The sequence below is a fragment of the Macaca nemestrina genome, chromosome 4 (genome assembly GCF_043159975.1).
Source record: "Macaca nemestrina isolate mMacNem1 chromosome 4, mMacNem.hap1, whole genome shotgun sequence".
Lineage (NCBI taxonomy): Eukaryota > Metazoa > Chordata > Mammalia > Primates > Cercopithecidae > Macaca > Macaca nemestrina.
Window position 1 is genome coordinate 30522054 of NC_092128.1, and position 24242 is coordinate 30546295.

General features: G+C 44.3%; 1 protein-coding gene across 12 annotated transcripts; it reads right to left on the minus strand.

The window, feature by feature from the left end:
- Positions 1-306: 306 nt before the first annotated feature.
- GARIN1A (golgi associated RAB2 interactor 1A) lies at positions 307-11195 on the minus strand. 12 transcript variants are annotated; one of them, XR_011621988.1, is made up of 7 exons: positions 10905-11195; positions 10028-10110; positions 7316-7567; positions 5677-5959; positions 3469-3557; positions 1366-1595; positions 532-670 (listed from the first exon to the last, which is right to left on the minus strand). XR_011621988.1 is itself a non-coding variant. In XM_071094535.1 (6 exons), the coding sequence occupies exons 1-6, from the start codon at positions 11055-11057 to the stop codon at positions 475-477; spliced, it is 1056 nt and encodes a 351-aa protein (XP_070950636.1). In that variant the 5' UTR covers positions 11058-11187; the 3' UTR covers positions 307-474. The 12 variants fall into 12 exon arrangements, 10 of the variants coding, with proteins under 10 accessions (XP_070950636.1, XP_011727667.2, XP_070950635.1 ...); XR_011621987.1 differs by having other exon boundaries at positions 3469-3587; positions 10905-11187; XM_071094535.1 differs by lacking the exon at positions 1366-1595 and having other exon boundaries at positions 307-670; positions 10905-11187.
- Positions 11196-24242: the final 13047 nt, after the last annotated feature.

Here is a 24242-nt window from a genome sequence, read left to right on the forward strand (position 1 = left end):
GGGAGGCTGACGCACAAGAATTGCTTGAACCCAGGAGGTGGAGGTTGCAGTGAGCCATGATCACGCCACTGTATTCCAGCCTGGTGACAGAGCAAGACTCTATCTCCAAAATAAATAAATAAATAAATAAATAAATAAATAAATAAATAAATAAAATTACCCAGTCTTAAGTAGTTCTTTATAACAATGCAAGAATGGAATAATACACAGATAGTAACTTTTCCCACCTATTTTTCCAAAAACTGCTCCTGTTCTCAGTCAGTCCTTTCCCAAACTGGAGCCTCCCTATAGCACAACCTGTAACAATTAGGGACTCACTTGGAAGTTTATTGGTGGAAGCACAGAAGCACCTTGTTGGAAACACCATCTTACCTCTCCCATGGTCACTCGGCTCACAGTGGGAAAGGAGCATTATAAGAGGTGGTAGCAAGTACAAGTACACGCATGCCAGGAAGAGCATGTTTTGCCTAGGTGTCAGGGTCCCAAGAAGTGCTCTCCTAGGGAACTGGCTACAGGAACTTGTAGAAGGTGCTCATCCGGATCCTCTTGTTCCCAGAGGCTGTGGCTCAAGACAGCTCTCATGGGTATATTCAAATTGATTGGAGATGCCACTGGTGAGGGTATCTTGTAGCTGCTGCGGTTGTCTATTTCAATGGCAGTGTCATTGTTCCTGTTGGAGCCCAGGGAATTTTGGGGTTATTGAAAGCAATAGAAGAAAACGAAAACATTGTTAAAATTTAACTTAAAAACCACTTTTGGGTGGGTGCAGTGGCTCACGCCTGTAATCCTAGCACTTTTGGAGGCCGAGGTGGGTGGATCACTTGAGGTCAGGAGTTCAAGACCAGCCTGGCCAATATGGTGAAACCCCGTCTGTACTAAAAATACAAAAATTAGCTGGGCATGGTGGCACACGCCTGTAATCCCAGCTACTCAGGAGGCTGAGGCATGGGAATCGCTTGAACCCAGGAGGTGGAGCTTGCAGTGAGCCGAGATGGCACCACTGCACTCCAGTCTGCGTGACAGAGTGAGACTCCTTCTCAAACAAAACAAAACAAAACAACTCTCTTTCTAGTTATGGCTTTTTCCAGCGCCAGTGCTTTAAGCACATGTATGGAAATGCGGGGCACAATATGCATATATGGAATAATGTTAAAGGCAACCCAAGGAGAGAAAGCCACACGGGAGGAGGAGGAGGGAGCCTGGAGCTAAGGCCTGCTCTGCTGGAGGAACAAACAACTTTTCAGACCTTAAGTACTACTTTGATGTGTTGAGAATATAACGTATTACGACTCAAAGACAAAATCCCAGGGACCAAAAATTTAAGATCAGAGAAGTGAGAATGAGCTGGGGGGCCTGAGGGATTACCAGTCTTGGTAACCAAGGGCTTGGGTTGTCACATGGGGAGAGAGTCCTTTGTAAAGAACTGCTGCCTCCTTCTCCTCAAGCTGAAAGAGAGAGCCTTCCTGGGTCAACCCAGGGAGCTTGAGCTGTGGCTCCTGGGCTCTGGGAGTTGCTTCTGTGCCTAGGAAGCAAGGTCCTCCTCTCCAGTGGCTAGTCAAAATATGAGAGGATGTTTCCTGAAGGTCAGATGTGGGCTGTGAGAGAGAGAGAGAGAGAGAGAGAGAGAGCAAGCGAGCACGTGCACACCAGCCTGGAGCCACTGTAAGCCCTATCCAAGAGGACTCCTTAAAGGGGTGAGGGGATAGCTAGTGCCTGGGGGGGCATGGCCCCTGCAGAGCCATGGCTGGGAGGGTGGGGGTGGGGGTGGGGGGGGCACAGTGTGGCCAGATGAAAGGGAGGTGTTGCAGTTGAGGGGCCAGAAAGGAGATTTCAAAGAACCCAAGAAAGCTCCTTGCCAGTTGTAATGGCTCATGACTATAATCCCAGCACTTTAGGAGGCCAAGGTGGGAGGATCACTTCGGTTCAGGAGTTTGAGACCAGCCTGGGCAACATAGCAAGACCTTGTCTCTACTAAAAATTTAAAAAATTAACCAGGCATGGTGGTGCATGCCTGTAGTCCCAGTTACTTGGGAGGCTGAGGTGGGAGGACTGCTTGACCCCAGGAGATTGAGGCTGTAGTGAGCCAAGATCATGGCACTGTACTCCAGCTTGGGCAACAGAGTGAGACACTGTTGGAATGCAAAGGAGAGGAGAGGAGAGGGGAGGGGAGGGGAGGGGAGGGGAGGGGGAAAGGAAAGAGAAAGAAAAGAAAGAAAGGAGGAAAAAGAAAAAAGAAAGAAAGCTCCTAAGAGAAAAAAGTTAGCTTTAAATATTAGGAAACAGAAAGAGAAGAAGAGTGACAACCCAGTTCCCCGCTAGGAAAGGTCACCTTGATAGGGAGCCAGACTGAGGGTAAGGAGAAGATGTGGTAAGTTCAGGGTTTTGATAATTTTCAGACATTAGATATTTTAATTTCAGAATTGAGGCTGCTTTTGCAATTTAAATGGACCAAAGGAGCTTTTATAGTCTCAGAGAGAGCCCATATGCTATGTAGCCTGCCCAGAAATCCAGCTTTTATCCAGGGGCAAGAGGAAAACTTCTGCCACTGAAAAAGTTATGAAGGGCAGACAAAATAAATTTGCATTCTGATGATACCCTACAAGTTGCATTTGTGCAGCATATTGGTTGCACTATCTTACTTTGAGTTTCTATCACTTTTTACAGAAAGAATCTAATACAATTATTAGTAAATTAATGAGACTTTGGAGCTACCAGTAGTTTCCCTTATTCTGTCCGTTTTGCAGAAGAGGCTGGTGAGGGCCAGGCACAGTGACTCACGCCTGTAATTCCAGCACTTTGGGAGGCCAAGGTGGGTGGATCACCTGAGGTCAGGAGTTCGAGACCAGCCTGGCCAACATGGTGAAACCCTGTCTCTACTAAAAATACAAAAAATTAGCTGAGTGTGGTGGCAGGTGCCTGTAATCCCAGCTACTTGGGAGGCTGAGTCGAGAGAATCGCTTGAACCCAGAAGGTGGAGGTTGCAGTGAGCCGACATCACGCCATTGCACTCCAGCCTGGGCAGCAAGAGTGAAACTCTGTCTTCCAAAAAAAAAAAGAAAAGAAGCAAAAAGAAAACAATAAAAGAAGAGGCAGATGAGGCAAAGAGAACTAGGGTTTTACCCCAGGGATCCTTGTGAGCTTGGATTGGAAATAGTCAATAGCTAACTCCACCATGAGCCTGCTTTGTTAGCTTCACTTCTTTGAATTGATTTTCTCATCCCTCATTCCTTTTATTGAACACCTGTCATTAGAAAACACTGGATTTTGCCTAAGGAGTGAATATTCAGATCAAAGAGCCAAAGACCTTATTTTCAAAGGCAGGCTTACAATAAAATTGACAGAAAAAGCCATGTGCATGACTATCTAAAATACAAAGAAGGAACTGAGATAGATTGGTAGAGGGTGTCATTGATCCCATGACTTCACGCTGGAGGAAGGGATCTGGAGCTGACCCCACAGAGGACCCACCTGTCTGCTGTGAGCTGGAGCTTTCCTGAGAGCTGTGAGAAACTGCCACTGGTCTGCTCAGCCGCCAGCAGCACGAGGGACTCGCTAGGCTGGGGGGATGACAGGAGGCTGTTTTCAGGCTGGATGGAGAAATTTAGCGTCAGATGGATAGGTCTGCTCAGAGAGTTCTTGGCCTCCTTGGGGTAGAACTTTGAAGGGGTTTGTGATATTACAGTTGAGTTTCACACCCTAGCCCTGGGAACCTGTTCCTTCAGCATTAAGCCCCGAGAATCATCCAACAAAAAATGGGACCCCTTGCAGGGTCACACCCACTCCCTGGTCAACTATGGTGGCTACTCTGTCCAGAGTACAGATCTGAATGTTCAGAAGCAGAGCTGTCAGGCTATAAAACTGCTGACCTTCAAAGTCAATAACATACCTGAAGCACAGAACTTAAGTGGGAGGAGGAAAGCATTCAGATTCTGAAATCTGAAGATTTTGGACAGTCCAATCTATTGACCTTCCTTCCTGTGCTTCTATACCAAGCAGGACCTGGAAAGGTCTTATGTGTATCAAAGACGTACCCTAAATAAACCAAAGAGGAAGGGCAAATATTTGAGGAAATATTTGTAAAAACTTGTAAGGGTCAAAAATCCTGATGTATAAAAAGTTTTATTATAGGCCGGGCACAGTGGCTCATGCCTGTAATCCCAGCACTTTGGGAGGCCGAGGCGGTTGGATCACGAGGTCAAGAGATCAAGACCATACTGGCCAACATGATGAAACACCATCTCTACTAAAAATACAAAAGTTAGCTGGGTGTGGTGGTGCACGCCTGTAGTCCCAGCTACTCGGAAGGCTGAGGCAGGAGAATCACTTGAACCCGGGAGGCAGAGGTTGCAGTGAGCCAAGATTGCACCACTGCACTCTAGCCTGGCAACAGAGTGAGATTCCATCTCAAAAAAAAAAAAAAAGTTTTCTTTTACAAATCAATTTAGAGAAACACAAGATTGCCAATAGAAAAATGGCCAAAGAACACAATAGACAGTGCCATATATATGGCATTAATATATATATAAAATATATTAAAATAATATTGTATTATATATATGACTATAAATACATAACAATGTAACAATGCTGAAACTCATTGAAAATCAGAGAATGCCACTTTTTTACCTATTATACTAGGAAATTTATTAAAACGTTTACTGCTCAATTGTAATAGGATATGCAGTAAAATACTTTTTTTTTTTTTTTTTTTTTGAGATGGAGTTTCACTCTTTCACCCAGGCTGGAGTAATGTGGCACGATTTCTGCTCACTGCAACCTTCACTTCCCGGGTTTAAGTGACTCCTGCCTCAGCTTCCCAAGTAGCATTATAGGGGCCTGCCACTATGCTGGGCTAAGTTTTGTATTTTTAGTAAAGACAGGGTTTCGCCATGTTGGGCAGGCTGATCTTGAACTCCTGACCTCAGGTGATCCACCTGTCTTGGCCTCCCAAAGTGTTAGGATTACAGGCGTGAGCCACCACACCCGGCCCACAGACACTCATATTATTGGTGAGAGTATAATTTGGTATGATATTTATGGAAATAATCTAGCAATGTGTGTTAAGAGCCTTGAAAACATTCATGCTCTTTGAATTCTACTTCTAAAAACCTATCTGAGAACATAATCAGAAATGTAGATCATACATATAAATGCTTGTTTTAGCATTATTTACAATAATAAATACAGGCCAGGCACAGAGGTTCACACCTGTAATCCCAGCACTTTGGGAGGCCAAGGCAGGTGGATCACTTGAGGACAGGAGTTCAGGACCAGCTTGGCCAACATGGTGAAACCCCATCTCTACTAAAAATACAAAAATGAGCCAGGCGTAGTGGCATACACCTGTAATCCCAGCTACTCTGGAGGCTGAGGCATGAGAATCGCTTGAACTCGGGAGGTGGAAGTTGCAGTGAGCCGAGATGGCGCAATTGCACTCCAGCCGGGTGACAGGGCATGGCTCTGTCTCAAAAAAACAGAAACATTTCTAAATGTCTCAATATTAGGGACAGGTCAAATAAATTTTAATTCATTCATACTACTGAATAGAAATTATCAAAATGATACTTACAAAGAGCTTTTAAAAGACATGGAAACGTCTATATATATACACACACACTTACATATATACATATATATACTTATCTCTCAACAGGTCCTGGAGGGAGGTCCACTTACTGTTGTTTCTATGGAGCTGGTGGGCATCTTGGGCACCAGGCAGTGAGTGAATTCGATTCTCGGGTCTTTGGTGGTGATGGACAGGCCTTTCTGCAGAATTTTCACCAAGCGGACCCAGAATTGAAACACAATCTCTGGGTGTTTTTCGTGGAGCTTCAGATAGTAGATCTTTTCGGTCACTGTCCTAACCCTCAGGATGCGCTGGAGCCGGTCGTAGATTCGCAGCTCCACGTACTTCAGGGGGAGAAGCCTGGGCATAATCAGGACATTCCCATGAGAGAGCCTGTGGTTTCAATCAACCATGTGGGTGCCCACTTAGAGATGGCTCAGCGTCATTGGCCTCCTACCTCTCTGCCTGGGGGATGCTGAAGGGAGAATGCTCATGTAATGAAAGTGGGGGTGATTACTAAGACTGACTCCTCTCCAATTTCCAGGACTTTAGTAGGAATACAGGTGTGTGCCAGTACACCCACCTAATTATTTTGGTATTTTTTTGGTAGAAACAGGATCTCCCTATGTTGCCCAGACTGGTCTTGAACTCCTGGCTTCAAGCGATCCTCCCACCTCAGCCTCCCAAAGAGCTAGGATTACAGATGTGAGCCACTATGCCCTGCCAAGATAAGTATGATTAATTCCACTTTACAGATTTTGAGGCTGACGCTTAGAGAGGCTAAGTGATTTGCCCAAGTTTAGATCTTATTAAGTGTGACGTGGAACTAAGATATCCTGACTCAGTTTCTAGGACTCTTTCTCCCTATATCCTGACTTACTGTGTTGAAAGGGCAAGGAAAAGGATAGATGTCTCCTGAATATCTAGCATTTTTTTTTTCAATCTCAGGATTTCATAGTCGTGTTTGACTTTCGTATCCCCACTTTTTCCTTGGAAACCCCCTCTATCTATATTGACAAAAAGAAACATTTCTAAATGTCTAATATTAGGGACTTGTCAAGTAAATTTTAATTCATTCATATTACTAAATAGAAATTATTGAAATTATATTTACAAAAAGATTTTAAAAGACATGGAAATGTGTCTGCATGTACACACATGTATACACACACACACACACATTTACAGAAAAGGAAGCTAAGATTCTCAAAAACCAGGTTCGAGACAAGGACTGTGTACTGCCCTATCCCAGCACGAAGAACAGTGCTTGGTAAATATAGATGCTAAACAAATACAGCTGGGCGTGGTGGCTCACACCTGTAATCCCAGCACTTTGGGAGGCCAAGGCAAGCAGATCACGAGGTCAGGAGATTGAGACCATCCTAGCTAACACAGTGAAACCCTGTCTCTACTAAAAAACACAAAAAATTAGCCAGGTGTGGTGGCGGGCACCTATAGTCCCAGCTACTCGGGAGGCTGAGGCAGGAGAATGGTGTGAACCCAGGAGGTGGAGCTTGCAGTGAGCCGAGATCACGCCACTGCACTCCAGCCTGGGCAACAGAGCGAGACTCTATCTCAAAAAAAAAAAAAAAAGATATTAAATACTTGCTAAACAAATGAATGAATGAGTTCTACAGGGTTTATGCACTAAAGAACACTGTCTTTTCTTTTGATCTAAAATCCAGCTACAAAGCAATGCATATCCCAGTCAATCATTCCATCCCTTCCGGCCCTCCCTCAAGCCTTTACCTGCTGAGGGTGATGACTGGGGCATCACCAGGTGTGCTCCAGGTGGAAAACGGACCCCGGGGCCAGGTAACATTGGCCATCAGGAGGACATTGGGGAGCGGCAGGGAGGGCACCGAGGAGGTCACCCCAAGGATCACGGTGGCAGACCCTTCACAGACATCTCTCCAGTTCCCGGGCTTAGTGACCTGGAAATCAGCCTCAGGTGCGTGGGTCAGAAAGGAGCAGAAAACAAGGGGTGGAAGGATACAGATGCTGGAAAGCAGCACTTCATCTTAGGGGCAGGTGTGCAGCACACTGAGCTGGGCCCTGACCTGCTATTGACCATTTTTGTTGGTCTCCCCAAATATACTTTAAGGTCCTTGGCTGCAGGAACCCTATATTATCCTTCTCTGGGTCCTCTGTTTTTTGTTTTTTTTTTTTTTTGTTTTGTTTTGTTTTGTTTTTTGAGACGGAGTCTTGCTCTGTCACCCAGGCTGGAGTGCGGTGGCCGGATCTCAGCTCACTGCAAGCTCCGCCTCCCGGGTTTACGCCATTCTCCTGCCTCAGCCTCCCGAGTAGCTGGGACTACAGGCGCCCGCCACCTCGCCCGGCTATTTTTTTGTATTTTTTAGTAGAGACGGGGTTTCACCGTGTTAGCCGGGATCGTCTCTCGATCTTCTGACCTCGTGATCCGCCCGTCTCGGCCTCCCAAAGTGCTGGGATTACAGGCTTGAGCCACCGCGCCCGGCCCCTCTGTTTTATCTAACTGTAAAAAGATGCAATAGCAAGAAAAAGCTGAGTGGCATTGAAGTTTTCATTCCCCCATCTTTGGGTAGGAGAAGCCAGCACTGGTTTCTAATGGCCCAAAAGGGAGATTGTGTGAAGAAAGTCCCAGAAGGGGAGGAAAGTGAGGAAAAAGCTGTTGAATAGGGAAGACCCAGACAGCTTGAGTTGAGGGAGGTTTGGAGCACTTCTCCCAGGATGATGGAGGGGCTATCTTGTTGCTGGGTCTTGAATGGAATGAGGATCTATTCTCTTGAAGCAGAAGGGGGCCATCACAGGACAGAAATACTGGATGCCCACCACTGGGCACTCAGCTAAGACACCCCCACTTCACTATGCACGGCTGGCAGAAAAGCACAAGAACTGGGGCCACTAAGGAGCCACGGGGACCCAGGTAAGGAACATATGAGGAGGGACCCCTGTGTTCCCAAGGCCAGAGGGCCTTCTCCCAATGCTCTACACTTTTTTTAGAAAATAGAGATGGGGTCTCACTATGTTGCCCAGACTGGTGTCAAACTCCTGGGCTCAAGTGATCTTCCCCTCTCAGCCTCCCAAAGTGCTGAGATTACAGGCATGAGCCACTAAGTCCAGTCAATGTTCTAGACTTTGTAAAACCATCGACACCACTGCCCAGTCCTTGGTGGAACTGGGGACAAGGGAAAGCCCCAGGAATGACTGAAATGTAATTTCCCACCAGCCTGACCAGATGGTGTTCCCAGAAAAGTTAATTTTGATTTTGAAAAAAAAAAGTGACACTTCCTGGAGCCCATGTTGAGGAATAAAATTCATGTCCTCTGCAAAACACAGAGGGTTGTACGTATTGAGAGTAAGTGCTCAATAAATATTTGTGGGTGATGCTGCTTTGAGACGACAGTGATGGCGATGTGCAGGAAAGGGGAGAGAGGAAGCGGTGTAACTCCACTACAACTAAAACTATAACTAATACGTGGATTGCATCACTTCAAGTAAACTTTGGACTGGGTGCGGTCATTCACGCCTATAATCCCAGCACTTTGGAAGTCCAAAGCGGGAGTATCACTTGAAGCCAGGAGTTCAAGACGAGCCTGGGCTACATGGTGAGACCCTGTCTCTATCAAAAAAAATTTTTTTAAATCAAACTTTGAAATTTTCTCTGGGGGTCAGCCTCTCCCTAGCACATTCTGAGTTTGTTGCTACCTGGGTCACTTAGTGTCCATTCAGAGAATCTAAACAGTTTTAATATTAGGCCAAAAAAATAGCACTTTGGGAGGCCACGTCGGGCGGATCATGAGGTCAAGAGATTGAGACCATCTTGGCCAACATGGTGAAACCCTGTCTCTACTAAAACACAAAAAAATTAGCTGGGCAAGGTGGTGTACGCCTGTAGTCCTAGCTACTCGGGAGGCTGAGATAGGAGAATTGCTTGAACCCGGGAGGCAGAGGTTGCAGTGAGCCTAGATCGCACCAGGGCAACGGAGTGAGACTCCATCTCAAAAAAAAAAAAAAAAAATTAAGAGAACAAATTTGCAGCCGAATCATGAATCATTACACCCAAATAGAAATGACTAGAAATTGGACCCTGAGACTGGACTTCCCATGTTACTGCTCTGTCTCCACCAAGGGTATGTTAGGAATGAGCTCGCCCCAGGTTTGCCAGTTGATCACCCAACTACACATCTCCCCCGGGGGGCAGCAAAGGGACCGTGGAGCGGCAGGAGCCATGAACACAGCTCTCCAGAATCCGGGGACTCCATTAGGGAGTAGCTCACTGCTCTGTGAAGAGTCTCCAAATTAAGCCCAAGACCCACCTCAAACTGTTTCCGCCTTCTCTCCTATAACCCCTGGCTGCTTTCCCACTCCATTTGAATGGGTCTGTGTCTTGCAGACCTTGCATTCCAGCCTCCCTGCCTTTCCTTAGGTACTTTGAAGCCCTTCTGTCTGAGATATCCTCCCCGCTGTTCTTCCACTTACCAGAATCTCAGCAGTCTCTCAAAGAATGGCTTAAGACCCTTCTGGAAAGCCTTCTTCAACTGCCAAAGTCCAGAGAGAATGCCCTGAATGCCCCCAGCACATGCCTGGGGCATCAGCTGGACCAAACTCTCTGACATAGAGCTTGCTTAGACAGTTACCAAATAACGGGTAAACCAAACTCATAGGCTTCCTGGCCAGGGACACTGATCTTTCTCTGCACCTCCTGCCCTGCACTCAGTGATGTTTAGTGTGTGCTTACTGGCTGACCAACTGGTTATGCTCTCCCACGCAGGAGCACGGGTTCAGGCTAGACCGCTAGAGGGAGGCAGGCAGCACCCGCCTAAGACTTGATACTTATGAAAACGATCACCTTCCACTCCCAGTGGTCCCATCCCAGGCTCACTTCCATTGGTCACCACCATCCTTTTAGGGAATGGTAGGATCTGGGCAAGACCTTTTTACCCAGTGTCTTCGCTTTCAAACAAGGCTGTTTCTAAACCATCCCAGAGTGAGGAGGTTGGATTTCAGAGCAGGGTTTCTAACAGTAACCTTCATTCCCTGTAACTACCCAGTTTGGACAAGTGGCCCAGAAAGGGCCTATGAACCCTGCCTGGAGACTGAGCTCTGATCTCTCCTTTTGTAAGGCATAAATCAATTTCCTTAAAGCAGACGACCTGCAGGTAGCTCTATCATATGGTAGGCACAAATGGAGGTGAACTTGGGACCCAGACCTTCTGGTTTTCTCTAGCTTTGGTGGCTTCTTTGTCCCTCCTCCCCCACCTCCAGGGCTTTAAAAGGCCACAGCATCTCCTAACCAACCCCTAGGAACAGGTTTTGGAAACAGAAAGACAGCTGGCCCTGAGCTGCATGAGGGTACCTGGATAAAGTTGCTTTCAAACACCACCGAGTTGGAGAACAAGTTGAATTCTGGAGAATGAATCAGTTGACAAAGAAGGCCATTTTCCACCCCAAGTTCCACTCCAGGGCCTGGTTCCCTGATCTCAGGTGGGAGGCCCCTGATTTTACTCATTGGTTCTTGGGAAGAATGGGCTGGGGAACATTTCTGAGGCTCCACGCAGACCCAACCCAACGCCGAGATGTTGATGTGATCTGCCCCCACCTTCCCAGCTCTTCCTCCCCATTTACTTATGGTCTGTCCACCAGGGCTGGGAGGGCCTGTCAGCTCACAATGGCAGGAATGACATCAAGGAATGTGATGGTGACAACAGAAAAGGGAAAGAAAAGAAGAGGAGAGGAAGGACGAGGATGTGCCGGGCTCTTTTCTCCCTCTTTCCACCAACTACAAACCAGCAGTAATTCAGCCTATCCCATTTTGTAAACATTCACCCTTACCCCAAACGGGGTAATTGACCCTCCCAAAGTTATGCCAAGGCAGCAGTTAGCTGGCCAGATGCAAGGAAGGCTCTTGGGAACACACAGGCTTTAATCCTCTTGCCTCCCAGTGAAGCCTCTCACCAAACTTCCATGTGACTTGTTCACCCACCCCAGGGAAGTCTAAGGATAGGAGAAAGGGAGTTCATCTTCCCTACCCCATCTCATGGGAGAAAAGGAGATTTTTTAAAAAAAGAAATGGACACCTGTTAACTAAACAAAGAAGCTTATTTGGAAACAGCAGGCAAAGGAGAAGGCAGTGGCACAGTTGTATGCTGGAGCCAGACCACAACAGGTCACGAGAGCTAGTTGTTGCATTTTCAGGCATGTTACAAGCCAGTTGTTAAACACAGCAATTATTAAAACTTGGCTTTTTGTTTTTTGTTTCTTTTTTGTTTTTTGAGACGGAGTTTCACTCTTGTTGCCCAGGCTGGAGTGCAGTAGGGTGACCTCGGCTCACCACAACCTCCGCCTCCCGAGTTCAAGCGATTCCCTACCTCAGCCTCCTGAGTAGATGGGATTACAGGCATGTGCCACCACACCCGGCTAATTTTATATTTTTAGTAGAGACAGGGTTTCTCCATGTTGGTCAGGCTGGTCTGGAACTCCTGACCTCAGGTGATCTGCCTACCTCGGCCTCCCAAAGTGCTGGGATTACAGGCGAAATATGGTGAAACCTCTCTCTACTAAAAAATACAAAAATCAGCCAGGTGCGGTGGTGCATGCCTGTAGCCCCAGCCACTTGGGAGCCTGAAGCAGGAGAATCACTTGAACTCAGGAGGCAGAGGTTGCAGTGAGCTGACATCATGCCACTGCACTGCAGCCTGGGTGACAGAGTGAGACTCCATCTCCAAAAAATGAAAATAAAATAAAAAAAATTAAAATAAATAAAGATGAAGTAAGCTGGGTGCCATGGTGAATCCCTATAGTTCCAGCTATTTGGGAAGTTGAGGTGGAAGGATGGCTTGAGTCCAAGAGTTCAAGTCCCACCTGGCCTGGGCACCACATTGAGATTCCTATCTCTTAAAAAAAAAAATTTTTTTTGAGGTGAACTAAAGAATTTTTCAGCCAGGTATGGTGGCTCACGCCTGTAATCCTAGCACTTTGGGAGGCCAAGGTAGGTGGATCACAAGGTCAGGGGTTCGAGACCAGCCTGACCAACATGGTGAAACCCCATCTCTACTAAAAATACAAAAATTAGCTGGCTGTGGTGGCATGTGCCTGTAATTCCAGCTACTCAGGAGGCTGAGGCAGGAGAATCGCTTGAACCCGGGAGGCAGAGGTTGTGGTGAGCTGAACTTGTGCCACAGCACTCCAGCCTGGGCGACAGAATGAGACTCCATCTCAAAAAAAAAAAAAAAAAAAAAAAAAGAATTTTTCAGACAAACAAAAGCTGCGAAAAATTGTTTCCAGTAGACCTGAACTACGAGAAACAGTAAGAGTTCTTCAGGAGGAAGAAAAACACCACCAGATGGCAGCTTAGATCTACACTGACATAACGACTAATGGCACTATTTTTTTTTTCACCTTGCTCTTTTCTTTTTAACATATTTTTTGATACTTTTTAAAGGATAGTCTTTCTATGGCACTAGTGAGACATTTTTAAAAGCCCTTTGTAATTTTAAGCCATTGATGTTTTGAGATTATTACCTCAACTTAGCTAATCCTGACTGGTAACAAGAAAAAATTCTTGGAAGTAGAATTGCTATATGAAAGGATGTATATGAGTTGGGTGTCATGGCTTACGCCTGTAGTCCCAGCACTTTGGGAGGCTGAGGCGAGATAATGATTGAGTCCAGAAGTTTGAGACCAGCCCGGGCAACACAGTGAAACTCCATCTCTACAAAAAATACAAAAAATTAGTCAGGCATGGTGGCACACGCCTTTGGTCCCAGCTTCTCAAGAGGTTGAGGTGGGAGGATCACTTGAGCCTGGGAGGCAGAGGTTGCAGTGAGCCAAGATCATGTCACTCCACTCCAACCTCGGCAACAGAGTGAGACCCTGTCTCAAAACAAATAAATAATTTTTTCCAAAAAAGAGTGTATATGCTGATGGGTACTACTGTGATGCACTTCATAACAAGTATACAAATTTAAATTTCCACCAACAATGGTTGAGAGTTTGTGCTTCTCATAAATCCACCATCTCAGTATGTCATCAAGCTTTTGAACTTATCAGGCTGAAAGTTTTTTAAATGATATCTCAACGTAATTTTAATTGGGTGTCTTTTCATTTCTTTCATTGGTTTTTATTCCATGAATTTTTAATTCATAACATTTGTCAATTTTTCTATTAGGCTATTGGTCTTTTTCTTATCTATCTTATAGGCAATCTTTTTATATTGGAAAGAACGAGTTGTGATTTTTTTCCTAGTTTTTTACTTGTCTTTGAATATGTTTACTGTGTTTTTGCCTTGTGGAATTTCTTTCGGTAGTTAAATTTATCAATATTTTCATTTATGGCTTTTGGATTTTTATATGATATTTTGACAAAGTTTCCCCATTCCAAAAGGTATACAATCATTTCCCCATGGTTTCCTGAACTACTTTTACGGTTATTATCTTTCTGTTTAAGCCTTTAATCCATCTAGATTTTTTCCTGGTGTGTGATGTAAAGTCTAGAACCAATGTATTTATATTTCCCCAGATGGCTATCAATTGTCCAGTGTCACTTATTGTAGAGAATGTTACATCTTTCACCACTGATTTGAGATTCATTCATTTAACAAATATTTATCAAGTATCTACTATATATGGTAGGCACTTTCCTAGGTGCTTGGGATAGAGCAGTGAACAAAATAAAAAGGCTACATTATGCGAGGGGATTCCAACAATTAAAAAAATACAATAAATAATTATATAGTGTGTTAGGAGGTGGTAAGTGCTGTAGAAAGAAAAGAAGAACAGGATAAGGGGGACCAGGAATGTTGGGGATGAATGTGGTGGAAGGTTGTGCTATTAAATAGGGTGGTCTGTTTAAGCCTCATTGAGATTAATGAGGACAATGCCACCTTTCTAATAATCAACAGTCTTAACTATAATGGGCCAATTTCAGAATTTATTTTACATTGCTTTGATCTGTCTATCCACATGCTAGTACTACACTATTTTGAATATTGAGGATTTTTAGTATTTCCAAACTTTATCAAGTTAGTTTGAAGGAAATAATGTTTTCTTTTTTCTTTTCTTTCCACAGGTGTTGATCTCATGAAGGAGATAATTTTTAAGGTATGAAATTTGAATTTTTTTTCTTTTGGGGCACGGTGGCTCACTACTGTCATCCCAGCACTTTGGGAGGCCAAGGTGGGTGGATCACTTGAGGTCAGGGGTTCAAAACCAGCCTGGCCAACATGGTGAAACCCTGTCTCTACTAAAAATACAAAAATTAGCTGGGTGTGGTGGCACAGGCCTGTAATCCCACCTACGCTTAGGATAATTGCTTGAAGCCGGGAGGCGGAGGTTGCAGTGAGCCGAGAGGGTGCCACTGTACTCCAGCCTGGGCAACAGAGTAAGACTCTGTCTCAAAAAAACATGTTTGCAGCAATAGAAGTAATTGTTTACAATTGGTTCCTATTTCTGAATGGATAAAACTCATAGTAGCAAAAAGACTTTCACAATAACAGCTCCTGAAAAGTTGGTCATAAAATAAATTACTAATTTTAAATTCATAAAAGAAATACCTGACTATAATTGCCAAACATGAAGGTATCAACAGTACTAATGTACTAATGTCCTTGTACAACTGACCTGTATCAGACTGCCTCATTTTATAAATTAGGATTCTCTCATATTCTACAATTTCCAAATACATTATCAATTTTTTCATTGTTTTTGAAATCAGAAGAATTTTTAACATGACTTTAAAAGTATTTAAGGCATTTATATCTTCAAATGTTACAGAATTATTATTATTAAAAACAAACATAAAGTAAAAAGGAAATGAATAACATTAATATCCACATCTAATCACTGGGATTATAAATTCACAGTGCAGGCCAGGTGCGACAGCTCATGCCTGTAATCCCAGCACTTTGGGAGGCCAAGGCGGGTGGATCACTTGAGGTCAGAAGTTCAAGACCAGCTTGGCCAACATGGTGAAACCCTGTTTCTACTAAAAATACAAAAATTAGCCAGGTGTGGTGGTCCACACCTATAGTCCCAGCTACTTGGGAGGCGAAGGCATGAGAATTGCTTGAACCCGGAGGCAAAGTGCATTAGTCTGTTTTCACACTGCTGATAAAGACATACCCAAGACTGGATAATTTACAAAGGAAAGAAGTTTAATTGGACTTACAGTTCCACGTGGCTGGGGAAGCCTCACAATCATGGCAGATGGCAAGGAGGAGCAAGTCACATCTTATATGGATGGCAGCAGGCAAAGAGAGAGAGTTTGTGCGGGGAAACTCCTCTCTTTAAAACCATCAGATCTCATGAGACTTATTCACTATCATGAGAACAGTACAGAAAAGACTTGCCCCCATCATTCAATGACCTCCCACCAGGTCCCTCCCACAATGCATGGGAATTCAGGATGAGATCTGGATGGGGACATGGCCAAAGCATATCATTCCACCCCCGGCCCCTCCCAAATCTCATGATCTCACATTTCAAAACCAATCATGCCTTCCCAAAAGTCCCCCAAAGTCTTAACTTATTTCAGCATTAACTCAAAAGTCCTCAGTCCAAAGTCTCATCTGAGACAAGGCAAGTCCCTTCCACCTATGAGCCTGTAAAATCAAAAGCAGGTTAGTTACTTCCTGGATACAATGGGGCATTGGATAAATAAATCCATTCCAAATGGGAGAAATTGGCCAAAACAAATGGGCTACAGGTCCCATGCAAGTCCAAAATCAAGCAGAGCAGTCAAATCTTAGAGCTCCAAAATGATCTCCTTTGACGCCATGTCTCACATCCAGGTCATGCTGATGCAAGAGGTAGGTTCCCATGGTCTTGGGCAGCTCTGTCCCTGTGACTTTGCAGGGTACAGTCTCCCTCCTGGCTATTTTCACAGGCTGGCATTGAGTGTCTGTGACTTTTCCAGGCGCATGGTACAAGCTGTCAGTGGATCTACCATTCTGGGATCTGGAGAACAGTGACCCAGTAGGCACTCTGTTGGGGGGGATCTGACCCCACATTTCCCTTCTGCACTGCTCTAGCAGAGGTTCTCCATGAGAGCCCTGCCCCTGCAGCAAATTTCTGCCTGGGCATCCAGGCATTTCCATACATCTTCTGAAATCTAGGTGGAGGTTCCCAAACCTCAATTCTTGACTTCTGTGCACCTGCAGGCTTAACACCACATGGAAGCTCAACACCACAAGGCTTGGGGCTTGCACTATCTAAAGCTGGGGCCCAAGCTCTACATTGGCCCCTTTCAGCCACAGCTAGGGCAGCTGGGATGCAGTGAACCAAACCCCAGGCTGCACATAGCTTGGGGACCCTAGGCCCAGCCCTTGAAACCACTTTTTCCTCCTAGGCTTCTGGGCCTGTGATGGGAGGGACTGCTGTGAAGACCTCTGACATGGCCTGGAGACATTTTCCCCATTGTCTTGGGGATTAACATTTGGCTGCTCCTTCCTTATGCAAATTTCTGCAGCTGGCTTGAATTTCTCTTCAGAAAATGGAATTTTCTTTTCTATCACATTGCCAGGCTGCAAATTTTTCAAACTTTTATGCTCTTTTTCCCTTTTAAAAGTCAATGCTTTCAACAGCACCCAAGTCACCTCTTGAATGCTTTGCTGCTTAGAAATTTCTTCTGCCAGATACCCTAAATCACCTCTCTCAAGTTCAAAGTTCCACAAATCTCTAGGGCAGGGGCAAAATGCCTCCAGTTGCTTTGCTAAAACATAACAAGAGTTACCTTTGCTCCAGTTCCCAATAAGTTCCTCATCTCCATCTGAGACCACCTCAGCCTGCATCTTATTGTCCATATCACTATTAGCATTTTTGGCAAAGCCATTCAGCAAGTCTCTAGAAAGTTCCAAGTTTTTCCACATTTTCCTGTCTTCTTCTGAGCCCTCGAAACTGTCCCAACCTCTGCCTATTACCCGGTTCCAAAGTCGTTTCCACATTTTCAGGTATCTTTTCAGCAACACCCCACTCCTGGTACCAATTTACTGTATTAGTCCATTTTCATGCTGCTGATAAAGAGATACCTGAGATTGGGCAATTTACAAAGAAAAGAAGTTTAATTAAACTTACAGTTCCATGTGGCTGGGGAAGCCTCACAGTCATGACAGAAGGCAAGAAGGAGCAAGTCACATCTTACATGAATGGTAGCAGGCAAAAACAGAGATCTCGTGCAGGGGAACTCCTCTTTTTAAAACCATCAGATCTCAGCTGGGTGCAGTGGCTCACGCCTGTAATCCCAGCACTTTGGGAGGCTGAGACAGGCAGATTATCTGAAGTCAGCACTTCAAGGCCAGCCTGGCCAACATGGTGAAACCCCCTCTCCACTAAAAATACAAAAATTAGCCAGGCATGGTGGCAGGCAACTGTAATCCCAACTATTTGGGAGGCTGAGACAGGAGAATTGTTTGAACCCGGGAGGCAGAGGCTGTAGTGAGCCGAGATTGTGCCACCTCACTCCAGCCCAGGTAACAGAGTGAGACTCTGTCTTGAAAAAAAAAAAAAACAAAAACATCAGATCTTGTGAGACTTATTTACTATCACGAGAACAGCACAGGAAAGAATTGATTGCCCCTATGATTCAATTACCTTCCACCACATCCCTCCCACAACACATAGGAATTCAAGGTGAGATTTGGGTGGGGACACAGCCAAACCATATCACAGAGGTTGCAGTGAGCTGAGATTGCACCACTGCACTCCAGCCTGGGTGACAGAGCAAGACTCCATCTCAAAATAAATGGATAAATAAATTCACAGTGCATTAATACTATATCAATGTCATAAACATACCCTGTTTGATATAAAAATATAATTGCTGATTCATCATTTGCAGATTTGTACTCTATTACTGTACTCATTTTTAAAAATCTTTGGTATTTCCATTTTTATAGTAACGAAAACCCAAATGGGAATATAATTGGCCCCAAATCTATCCTTCCTCTGTTCCTTTTTAACATTGTAATTAGTTCTCTTGTTTTGTTCTAAACTTTTAAAAATTAAAAATAAATAAAATTATAATTGGTACTCTGAGATGAATATGCAAAACTAAATAATTTTTAGACTCCTATATATTTGCCTTCTTGATTTGGTAAAGTTCTTGAAACTATTAAGGCCCCAGGAACATTTTATCTTCAGTAAATCTTGTTAGCCACGATTAAACCTCTCAAACTTTCTAGACAATATTACTTTAGGAAGATTTTCGAGTCACCCTTTTACTTCTCCCTAATGCATATTCATACATGTGCACAGGCAGACTTTAAGTGTTCTATCACATGAAATTCTGATTCCTCCCTTTCCACTCCAATTTAACACTGTATAACTGTGTTGGCTGTGATGTGTTATTCATTGTTTTATTGCAGAGGTTTGTATAATAAAGGCCTGTAAAACAGGTATCCTTTGATTATGCCCACATCCACCTCCATAGCAACAAAGACCCTTGTAAGTGACCTGAAAAGGAAAAGGCAACTGTGGTGGCCAGTCTCCAAGAGGACCCCAGTGATCATCGCCTCCTGGTCTTTGGAGTAGTCTCCAAGTCCCTATCCATAACATATCAGGGTTGGTCTGTGTGACTGAAAGGATAAGGCACAAGTAGTGATATGTCCCTTCCAATATTAGGCTATAAAAGTCACTGCAGTTTTCATCTTGGTAGTTTTTTCTCTCTCCGTACCACCCCCACCCTGGCCCTCACCCCCACTATCATTCCACCCAAAGGGAAGCCATCTGCCATGTCATGAGCAGCCTTGTGGAGAGGTCCACATGGTGAAGAACTTAGGCCTCCAGCCAATAGCCATCCAGGAATGAAGGCCTGCCAACAGCCATGTGAGCTAACTTGGAAATGAATCCTCTAGCTGCTGATGAGACTTCAGATGACTGCAGTCCCAGGCCAACAGCTTGACTGCAACCTCATGAGAGGTTCTGGCTCAGAGCCGGAACCATACAGCTAAGCCACTCCCAGATTCCTGACCATCAGCAACTGTATGAGACAATAATTGCTTGAAACTGCTAAGTTAAGGTATATTTGTTACACAACAATTGACAACTAATATACTAACCCCAACAAATATAGCCCACCACCACCACCAAGAAGAAATATCCAAAAAAGAAGGGAAAGTTTTACATAAAAAGGGAGAGGAAAGCAGGTTTCTTTTTGGTTACTGGGTAATAGTTTCCCTTTGAAGCACTTTTAGCACATTTCCAGCATGAATTATCTTGCCTTCTCTGTATTCTTCCATCCAATTATTAATTTCTGTCACCTCTGGGCACCTAAGATCTATTAAATCCTGAGAACTTTATATATTATTTCTTTATTTAACATTATATTTTGCTTATAAGTCTTATATGAATATAATGTTCTCCAAATTAGAATTCCTCAAATTACATTGGACTCCCTACTTTTATTAGTTATTTAATTCTGCAGGTTATAATGGTAAGTAAAAGAAAAAACAAAAAAAGGCCAAATTGCATTTATACTATTAAAACAATATAGAAATTCCTGGCTGGACGTGGTGGCTCATGTCTGCAATCCCAGCACTTTGGGAGGCTGAAGTGGGTGGATCACTTGAGGTCAGGAGTTCAAGACCAGCCTGGCCAACATGGTGAAACCCTGTCTCTACTAAAAATGCAAAAATTAGCCGGGCGTGGTGGCAGGTGCCTGTCGTCCCAGCTATTCAGGAGGCTGAGGCAGGAAAATCGCTTGAACCGGAAGGGTGGAGGTTGCAGTGAGCTGAAATGGCACCACTGCATTCTAGCCTGGGCAACAGAGCGAGGCACTGCCAAATAAATAAATAAATAAATAAATAAATAAATAAATAAATAAATATCCCCATGCGTATGGACATGATCTAAAAGGAAATAGTAATAAAAACAATGTTCAAGTGATTATGAGTGATTAATTCGACATATTTTTGCCATATAAAGCAAATCAAGGGTGTAGACATTGTCGGTGGTCTATGGGCAAGGCAGCATGCAAATATTCTAAGTAATACCCATTTTGAATTTTACATTGGGTTTCCTTTAGTTAAAAAAATAATAATAAAGGAAAGAAATCAAATTCCATGTTCCACCTAAGAATGTCCTGAGAGTGACAAAGCTCATTATTGACATGCTTTGTTATACTACATTTCAGAGTCTTAGAAAAAGAAGAAAAAAAAGCATAAAGGAGGGAATGGAGCTGCATTCTGGGAATTGACTACTCATTAGCTCAGTAATACTTTCTAAGGTACCTATCATCTTGTGCCAATTTCCTCAGCAGTAAAAAGACTGGGCTAGACCAGCACTGTCTATTGCAGCAGCCACTAACCTACCACATGTGACTGGTGAGCATTTAAAATGTGACAAATCCAGGCCGGGTGCGGTGGCTCATGCCTGTAACCCCAGCACTTTGGAAGGCTGAGGCAGGCAGATCACATGAGGCCAAGAGTTCAAAACCAGCCTGGCAAACATGGTGAATCCCCATCTTTATCAAAAATAAAAAAATTAGCCCAGCGTGGTGGCGGGCACCAGTAATCCCAGCTACTCAGGAGGGTGATGCACAAGAATTGCTTGAACCCAGAGGCGGAGGGTGCAGTGAGCCAAGATTGCACCACTGCACTCCAGCATGGGCAACAGAGCAAGACTCTCAAAAAACAAACAAACAAACAAACAAACAAAAAACAGCACCACCAACAAAAACTAAAGAAAATGTGGCAAATCCAAGTAGAGACGTATTGTAAATATAAAATGCCCACTAGTATACAAACTTAGTACTCCGAAAAAGTATTTAAAATATCTCATTAATAACACTTTGTTATATTTTGGAATGATATCTTGAATACATTGCATTAAATATGTTAAAAATGTCTGGTTTCTTTTTACTCTTTAATGTGGACACTAGAACATTTTAAATTATATATGTGACTTGTATTATGTTTTTATTGGACAGTGCTGGGATAGATCTTATCTTCCAGCCCTTAACATTCTTATAGTTATCTTAAGCTTCAGAGGCACAGTCATTCAAGTTCAGAAAGCATTACACAGCTTATAGTATATAAAATAGTTCCTTCTTTAGAGTCCACTAGGTGGCATTAGAGTTCAGGCCACAAGCTAGTAAGAGATTTAAAATTTGTACTTGCACTTTGAAAAATTATTTATTAATTATTATTTATTTATTTTGAGATGGAGTCTCACTCTGTCACCCAGGCTGGAGTGCAGTGGCACGATTTCGGCTCACTGCAACCTCTGCCTCCCAGGTTCAAGCAATTCTCCTGTCTCAGCCTTCCCAGTAGCTGGGACTACAGATGCCCGCCACCATACCCAGCTAATTTTTGTATTTTTAGTGGAGACGGGGTTTCACCATATTGGTCAGGCTGGTCTTGAACTCCTGATCTCAAATGATCTACCTGCCTCGGCCTCCCAAAGTGCTGGGATTACAGGTGTGAGCCACCGTGCCCAGCCTTAATTTTTTAAGAGACAGGGTCTAGTTCTGTCACCTAGGCTGGAGCACAGTGGCATGATCATGGCTCACTGCAGCCTCAAACTCCTGGGCTCAAATGATCCTCCACTTCAGCCTCGTTGGTAGCTAGGACTACAGGCATGTGCCACTATGCACAGCTAACGTTTAAAAAAATGTTGGCGGGGGTGCTGGCAGGGTGCGGTGGCTCACACTTGTAATCCCAGCACTTTGGGAGGCCAAGGCGGGTGGATCACTTGAGTCCAGGGGTTTGAGGACAGTCTGGGCAACATGGTGAAACTCCATCTTTATAAAAAATACAAAAATTAGCTGGGCATGGTGGCGTGCACCTGTAGTTCCAGCTACTGGGGAGGCTGAGGCAGGAGACTTGCTTGAGCCCGGGAGATGGAGGTTGCAGTGAACCAAGATCCCACCACTGCACTCCAGCCTGGGCAACAGAAAGAGACCCTGAATGGAAAAAATTTTTTTTAATTATTATTTTTTTAATAGAGACGGGGTCTTGCTCTGTTCCCCAGGCTGGTCTTAAACTCCTGGGCTCAAGCAATCCTCCTGCCTCAGCCTCCCAAAGTGCTGGGGTTACAGGTATGAGCCACTGTGCCTGGCCTGTACTTGCAGTTTTGAGATGGAGTTTTGCTCTTGTTGCACAGGCTGGAGTGCAATGGCGCATCTCGGCTCACTGCAACCTCTGACCCCCAAATTTAAGTGATTCTCTTGCCTCAGCCCCCTGAGTAGCTGGGATTTCAGGCACCTGCCACCACGCCTGGCTAATTTTTTGTATTTTTAATAGAGATGGAGTTTCACCATGTTGACCAGGCTGGTCACAAACTCCTGACCTCAGGTGATCCGCCCGCCTAGGCCTCCCAAAGTGCTGGGATTACAGGTGTGAGCCACTGGGCCTGGCCTGTACTTGCAGTTTTCTAAATGAGCTGTGCATAGGCTCATCTCCATGCCTTTGCTCCCATTGTTCCCTCCACTGACACACCTTTTCCTAAGTTGGCCAGCAGGCCTACAACCTATGCATTTTAAAAAATTGAGATCCTCTAAGAAGCTTTTCCTGAACATCCCTCTCCTGCCTACAAATAACTTTATGTACCCACTAGCCTGCATACATATTCCTATCACAAAACCATGACATGTTATTTGTTCACATGCTTTCCCCCCACTACCTCGTGTACATTTTGAGGCAGGTAGTGGTTGAGATCCTCTAAGAAGCCTTTCCTGAACACCCCCCTCCAGCCTACAAATAACTTTATGTACCCACTATCCTGTATACATATTTCTATCATAAAACCATGACACATTATTTGTTCACATGCTTTCCTCCCACGACCTTGTGTTCATGATGAGGGAGGTAGTGATGAGGTATTAGCTGATGCCTGGCATCCAATTGGTGCTGTACACAATGTACCAGTCAGGATAGGTTAAGTTATACTTCAGTTAACAAAACCCCCAGATATCAGTAGCACAATTCCTGTGCTACGGTGCAGGTATCAGTCACCTTCCTGAAACAGGCCCAGTCCTTTTACTGGGCCTGTCAGATTGGACAGATTAAGGGCCCTGCGCCATGGCATCCTCATTCCAGGACCTACACTAATGAACAGTTCCATAGGAAGCATTGCTGGTCACTGCACAGAGGGAAAAAGAGGGCCCCGCAGATTTCTCCAGCACTGAAATGCTCTCACGTAGAAATAACGCAAGCCACTACCACTCACAGCTCATTGGCCAGAACTAATGACATGGCCCCATCCAACCACAAGGGGGTGGTGGCACACAGATCACTTCAATTAAACTAAACCACTTGGAGGAGAGACTTAAGGTATAGGCTCTTCAATTGAAGGTTCAAAATACCCCAAATTAGAGGCATGAGAATAAGAAAACATATCAAATATAAGAAATACGACTAGAAGAGGGTAACTACTGGCGTATGAAACTCTGAAACCAGAGAGAAAAAGCCAAATATATTTTTGAGAGTAGTACTATGCTAACAAAGTAATAGTCATATAAACCCCGCAAGCCACAAGGGAACCAACTTACCATGTACCCAGAAGGTGGGAAACTGGAAATACTTGATAAATAACACTAGTGACAACCACAGTGCAATAAATGAAAATGATGCTTAGCCCACAGGCTTCTAGGATAGTGACACTTTAAGAACACTCAGGAAGCAAAACTGGCTTAACAGAAGACACTATACTCCATTGTTTCGTTTTAGCAAAAGTAAATCAAATTAATACAATGATGCACATGC

Excerpts from the sequence above, each read along its gene's own strand:
- GARIN1A (XM_071094534.1), bottom strand. The coding sequence starts at position 11,057 with ATGAGTAAAATCAGGGGCCTCCCACCTGAGATCAGGGAACCAGGCCCT. Across the intron at positions 10,111-10,904 it reads TTGAAAGCAACTTTATCCAG|GGCATTCTCTCTGGACTTTG; the intron begins GTACCCTCATGC and ends GGGGGCATTCAG. Across the intron at positions 5,960-7,315 it reads CCAGTCATCACCCTCAGCAG|GCTCTCTCATGGGAATGTCC; the intron begins GTAAAGGCTTGA and ends TTGAAACCACAG.